Raw genomic sequence first — 7,277 nt, 5'->3', positions numbered from 1 at the left:
GGGGGTTGTGTTTATGGGATCATGTGAATACTGAATTGACATATTTCTAAAAAAGAATTATAAAGTTTTTATTTATCTCAGCACAGCTACTTTAAACTCTGTTTCATCACATTCTAGGGTTACTATTATGCATAAAAACCCTTATACAACACTGATAGGAATACTGAGATAGAAGACAAAAAATAAATTTAAAAAATACAACCATCAACGTATTTCAAAATTGTTACTTTATTGTAACAAAAGTTTTTGAACAGTAAGATTTTTTATGTTTTTTTAAAGAATTCTCTTCTGCTCACCAAGCCTGCATTTATTTGATCCAAAATACAGCAAAAACAGTAATATTGTGAAATATTTTTACTATTTAAAATAACTGCTTTCTATTTGAATATATTTTACAATGTAATTTATTCCTGTGATTTAAATGCTGATTTTTTTCAGCATCATTACGCCAGTCTTCAGTGTCACATGATCCTTCAGAAATCATTCTAATATGCTGATTTGCTGCTCGAGAAACATTTTTTATTATTATTAATAATAATAATAATAATATTTAAAACAGTTGAGTACATTTTTTTCAGGATTCTTTGATGAATAGAAAGATCCAAAGATCAGCATTTATCTGAAATAAAAATATTTTGTAACATTATACATATTCAAAAGCTTGGAGTCAGTATTTTTATTTAAAAAAAATGTTTATTTGTATTTTTTGGGAAATGATAGAAATTAATACTTTTATTTAGCAAAGATGCTTTAAATTGATCAAAAGTGACGATAAAGACATTTATAATGTAACAAAAAAATATATATATTTCAGATAAATGCTGTTCTTCTGAACTTTCTATTAATCAAAGAAACCTGAAAAATTCTACTCTGTTTTCAACATAATAATAATAATAATATTGTTTTTTGAGCAGCAAATCAGAATAGGCCTATTTGAATGATTTCTGAAGGATCATGGAATAGAAAGATCCAAAGATCAGCATTTATCTGAAATAAAAATACATTTATAATGTTACAAAAGATATTTATTTCAGATAAATACTGTTCTTCTGAACTTTCTATTCATCAGAGAAACCTGAGAAAATTCTACTCAGCTGTTGTCAACATAATAAAAATAAATATGTTTCTTGAGCAGCAAATCAGAATATTAGAATGATTTCTGAAGGACCATGTGACACTGAAGACTGGAGTAATGATGCTGAAAAAAATCAGCTTTGAAATCACAGGAATAAATTACATTTTAAAATATATTCAAATAGAAAGCAGTTATTTTAAATAGTAAAAATATTTCACAATATGACTGCTTTTGCATTTTGGATCAAATAAATGCAGGCTTGGTGAGCAGAAGAGAATTCTTTAAAAAACATTAAAAATCTTAATGTTCAAAAACTTTTGATTGGTAGTGTATATCATAAAAATGTTATATTAGTGCTACCATTACAACAGCAATATTCACTGTAACTTTGTCATTGCAACATTTTAGTGCAGCCTTCACTAACAACTGCAACTGGATTTATATGTATTCCTAAATGCAATGTTATGGTCACTATTGTTGCCATCAACATGTTTACTCATTCTATGACCACACTCAACAAAACTGAATTATTGTGAATTCATATATTAATGCTAGACACCTTAAAAATAACATGTACCAAATATCTTTGTCATATCTTTATGTTAAGATACTTTATAGCCTTTTGTTTTGGAGCTTTGATGCAGCCATCATCATCTCATGGAGATAAACTGCCCTGGTCATGTGACAATTTGCACTAACCATGTGACACTGCACATATTTAATTGAGACCCTTTATTTTTTCCATATTTCCAGGAAATGCACTAAAACAGCAGTCAATAACATTTTTAGAGCTTTATCAATGAAAACCTTCTTTACGGCCACTATTGTGACCGGTGGGATTATGGGTAAAGTGCGGGCCACTGCTGCGATATCAATAGAGACACAGCTGTATCGATACCTGTATCGTCAAGAAGTATGTGACAGTATCGATGCTTCGAACACAGCCCTAGTATGCAGTCTTTGTATTGCATCACATTCAGTACAAACTGCAAACTCACATTCAGTGGCACTGAAGCCAAACTCTGCAGAAAACACGAGTAAAAAGACCTCTAACATTAGTCTTTACTGCCACCTACTGCCTGAGTAATTTACTTGCAAGGCCTCCAATCTATGATTGCTACATGCACAAAACCCTGAACCTCAAAAGCAGTCAAGGCACATTTTTACACAAACTTCTGCTGAGGTGAGTCATCTTAGTCTAAACAAACACAATTCCTAAAATATAACCCGAATCATCCACTTCATAAGCCACAACAGTTCACGGCCCTTTCATAGGTTTGCAAGGTTATAGGTCAACAAGTTTCTATAAAGCAAGTACGGTGAATGACCTTGACCTCTACAGTGCTTTGACAAGGTGTTTTTCGCTGAATGTATATCAAAACACTGGCATAGAACCAAGCTTGACATTACTGAGTCATACGAAACAATATTAGACTGCTTTCACATTAGGAAGCAACTAAACTTGCATTAGCAGTGAAAATACCAGTGCTTGCAAGTGCAAGATAGTGTGAACCTTTTGGCAAATATCTGATATATTCAGTCAGTATACATTTATATTTTTAATTACTATTTTTGGTGAACAGAGTACAGTATTTAACAACTATACAAGACATTTAAGATCAATGCAAAAAAAATAAAACATCTAAAATACATTCAGGTGATATTTTTTAACTGAACAGTTATAGAAACGTGCTAATGTGCGAGACTTCCTATTCATTAGTCGCTATTAAATAACTAGAAGAATAAAGTGCAATAAACAGTTAAACTATTTGTGCTACAAACAGTTTGTCATGAATCCTGTTTGTCTAGAATGTACTGCGCAAGAACGACCAGTAGATGGCGACAAAGCCTAACATAATTCATAGAGGGTTTCATAACACACCATAACAACATTTGAAATTGGAGTATTATAAACTATACCAGACTAAGAGTTCAGATTTCCTACAACATTTCCAACTGATAACCAAATTATCACTCAGTACAGCTTTAATTCCTTCAAGAATGAAATGCAAGTGGATAATATTCCAAATCAACACATCAGAGCCAGTACTGATCTAGTTTATGCATCTGAACAGGCTGTGGTTCAGCCAAGGTCAACTAACACGTGCAGAGAACTTCAAAAGCTGGCCTTCAACCAGAGGTTTGTAAGTCCATGTTCTTGGACTGTGTCCTGATGTGACTGAAACCACAAGCTGTTTCAGAGTAAAGCTCTGGCCACATGCATTATACCTCCAAATTGACTATAACTCGTCAAATGTCCTATCCTGAATCACAAATAAAAATACAATATGATTGTTTATAACCAGAATCTGAATATTTCAAATGGAATTTCTTTGTATTTTATCAAGGAAGGGGCTGCAATATCAAGACAGCACCAAAACAAACAGAAATAGACTCATTTTATCTGCATCACCACAAAAATACACCCACTTATTAATATTCAAGAGTCAAAATATTTAATATTTGTAAAATATGCTTTACCTTTTTGTGTACAATGACGTATACAGGTCCAAGGATAGGTGAGTATTTTTACTTAGTGGTTACATCCTTACATTTCTAGTTAGTAAATCAAAATTTTATGCAAAATTGTTCATGTGATTTATTAAAGTGTTACCCGGTTCAATATGTACATCTTATTTTATAAATGAACTTGGCCTGTGTCTGTCAACAGGTCTCTTTCATTGGTCTTCATTAAACTTTAATTTTTTATATAAATACATATACTCCATTAAAGTTTTTTTATTTAATTTTTTATTGAATGTATATAAAGATAAATACACACATTTACAGCTCAAAACCGATTTCAACAATAAGAGATATAATATAAACGATATACAAAGAACCAGGAAAATAACCCAAAAAAACATTAAGCCAGGGGTGATATATAATGTAAAATAAAATAAATTCGAGAAGAAAGAGAAAGGGAAAAAAATGTGCTAAATCCCTTCCTCCCTTGTAGTCAATATCACATTATAAAAAAGCATAAATATTATACATCGTGCACAACGTATAGGATTTTAAGGTTTTGACATTGCTGGAAGAAGAGATAGTTTCCAAATAACATTTCAAGTCTTTACAAAAAAAATTATAAATAGAGGTTTAACAGACAAAAATGTGCATTTATGTATAAAAAAAAAAACTTAGCTAGGAAAATAAATTGATTTATTAGAAAATACTTGTCTTTTAGATTCTTGTTAGAATTATGAAAACCAACTAAGACAGCCAAGAAAAATAGTTTGAAGCACGTACAACCATGCAAAATTTCTTCCAAAAGGTAGCTTCATGGACACAATCGGACAGGGTAAAATCGGTGCAGCAACTTAAAAGATATCTCTTTAACCTTATTAGTGATTAGATATTTGTTAGGTAAGGACCACACTTTCTTCCAAAAGAATTAGTCCAATAAGATATTACAGAAGAGACAGTAATGATATCTTTCTGAAAGAGTTGCCACATTTTTCCATTCTTGAGAGAGGGACTGGACAAAAAGCAAATGCTCCCTAGGGATGGGCATATCGATCCGAAATACCGATATTAAGGTGCGTTTTATTTACCAGTGGTTTTGTTTATTTAACAAAAATAATAATAATAATAATGCGTACAATATGCATTGAATTGGACGAATAACCTTTGTTAGCGAGTAATTGTGTAGGATAGAACTATTTTCCTGCTCATCTGAACACGCAAATGTTGCAAGACAGACCTAATCCATCACACAGAGCGTTCACTCACTGCTGACAGTGCATTCAAACAGGGCTGCGTTCCCCAAAAGTATCATAAGAAAGCATTAAAGCTTTTGGGAATGGCAGCCCTGAACAATGCTTATCAGAGGACAGAACAAAAAAAACATAAATGTTTGAGTTATTTCACAATAAACTAATTGAAATTGTAGCCTACATAGTTTGTGCAATTACAGTTATTTCAATTGAACGTTGAACGATAATATTGATCATGTTCTATTCTGTAATGTTAATAGAAATCATACGCTGTCAGAATAAAAAGGTTGCATTTTATGCATGCAACAGCCATTCACTGGCAGTCCCTAACGGCAGTACAAAATATTGCACTAAATCAAAAGATCAAATGTTACAAATAAGTTAGAACATTAATGTTGTAATACTGGTAGCACTAATATAAAAATGTGGTGATATATGTTACAAAAAAGTAACAATTTTGAAATGCGTCGATGGTTGTATTTTTTTGTATTTGATCTCAGTATTCCTATCAGTGTTGTAAAGTTTTTTTTTATGCATAATAGTAACCCTAGAATGTGATCAAACAGTTTAAAATAGCTGGGCTGAGATATATAACCATTTTTAAGACTGTAGAAATATGTTAATTCAGTATACACATTATCCCACCGGTTGCAATTGTGACTGACCGTAAAATACAATTTTTCACACACTTTTCCAAAAAAAAAAGGGTTACTAATGACACACCATTTGGATATTTTCATGTCTGGGAAAAATTGGGGATTAAAATGCGTTTTAAACATAAAGTTAAGTGGTTTTCATTACCCATTTTACTCTTAGTCATTTAATAATTTAAAAGTTTAGTGCATAAGTATCGAATCGGTATCGATATCGACGATACTGCCTTGAAAAATATCGGTATCGTATCGAAAACAAAATAAGGGGTATCGCCCATCCCTACAGTGCTCCCTATCACTGTTTCACAGGGTTGTGGCCTACTCCATTAAAGGTGCACGGGTTGCGTAACTGCGTCTGACGTCAAAGCAGTCACAAGACTTCAGTCGCATCGCGGCCTTCGGCAGCAGCTCACGGACAGACACGCAGCGATGGGGCTCAGCGCGAGAAGAACGAGTTCAGCAAAACCCGCATCGACCTGGATGTTCTGAATCCCATCGGATCGATCGCTATGGAGAGCTGAATGTGACTGATCCTTTACTACAGCGAGGATTTGAAGGTCGGCGCCGGTGTAACGCCGTTGATTGACATCGTGGATGCGGCTGTTGTGACATCTCCAGACTTCATCTCGAGCCGTGGATCTGCAGCTAGTCCTCGAACGAACCCAAACCACCCCTGCAGCGGAGTCCGGGGGTGATGCTGTCCGTTCTCTCGTACGGTAGACTGGTGGCCCGGGCGGTCATCGGCGGACTCTCTCAAACCGACAGCCGCGATTACAGCCTGGTGTCCGCCAGCTTCGGCTTCGGGAAGGATTTTCGGAAGGGGATCTTGAAGAAAGGGATGTGTTATGGAGACGACGCGTGCTTTATAGCCCGACACAGGTCTGCTGATGTGTTAGGTATGTAATGATTAAAACGATTAAAGGCGCTTTGTGTTGCATGCAAAGACATTTTGTTTAGGAGAACTGGTTTGGTCAAGTATCATCGTGGTTGAATCGCTTCTGACGTCACAGCTGTCGCACATCAGGTGCATCAACAAAAGCCTTTATAGCCACCATACTGTACATGTCAGTAATTGGCAAAACCCCGTTTAATCTTACTCGAACGTTCATTTATAATGCATTTAATGTGCATACACGCATTTACACAAAACATATTACACAGTAACAAGCCTTCAGTTTTATAGCGGCTATATATTTATCACATTTATTAATGTTACTATGAATAATGAAGCACATGCATATAAAAATCTGAACGTTCTGTGTGGAATTTTAAACCAGCATTGCGCGCAACAAAGTAACATTTCGCATTGTGACGTCAGTAGCGTTCAGAACGACGCGTTCCATAAACCTACTGAAATTACCCAGTCCTTCATTCCAGAGATCATGTTCAATTTATTTTTATTCATTTATTTAGTCATTTAGCAGACGCTTTTATCCAAAGCGACTTACAAATGAGGACAACAGAAGCAATCAATTGTTGTATTAAAACAACTAAAAACAGATCCAAAACTAAAAGCTGAAACTTTGTAAATACTACCTATACACATTTTTTAAATGAATACAAATGACAAATGCATACAACAAAATTTCAAAACTTAACATTTGAATGAAAAACAAAAAATAAAGCTCAAAACAATTCAAAAGGTATTAGTATAATAATGATTCTAACATAACACTAAGCCAAACACCAAAAAAACAACTACATATGTGTATGTACAACCACACACACATACATATATACTGTATATGTACATACACATTTATACATTCAATATATATATATATATATATATTTCATTTCCATTTAGTTTGTTGAAGTATTAAAATAACTCAA

The 7,277-nt window shown here is 33.7% G+C and overlaps 1 protein-coding gene across 1 annotated transcript in view; it reads left to right on the top strand.

The window, feature by feature from the left end:
- The first annotated feature begins 5,763 nt into the window (after window positions 1–5,763).
- Window positions 5,764–7,277, top strand: part of LOC107553043 (protein phosphatase PTC7 homolog) — a 12,426-nt gene continuing 10,912 nt past the window's right edge. Inside the window, exon 1 of the mRNA XM_016235123.1 lies at window positions 5,764–6,340. Within this exon, the coding sequence (XP_016090609.1) occupies window positions 6,139–6,340 (202 nt within the window). The 5' untranslated portion in view covers window positions 5,764–6,138. The remainder of the gene's footprint in view (window positions 6,341–7,277) is intronic.

The sequence above is a fragment of the Sinocyclocheilus grahami genome, unplaced genomic scaffold (genome assembly GCF_001515645.1).
Source record: "Sinocyclocheilus grahami isolate Dianchi unplaced genomic scaffold, SAMN03320097.WGS_v1.1 scaffold463.1, whole genome shotgun sequence".
In the NCBI taxonomy this organism is placed as follows: Eukaryota; Metazoa; Chordata; class Actinopteri; order Cypriniformes; family Cyprinidae; genus Sinocyclocheilus; species Sinocyclocheilus grahami.
Note: the sequence above shows the minus strand (reverse complement) of the source record. Positions and strands in the feature narration are given on the sequence as shown.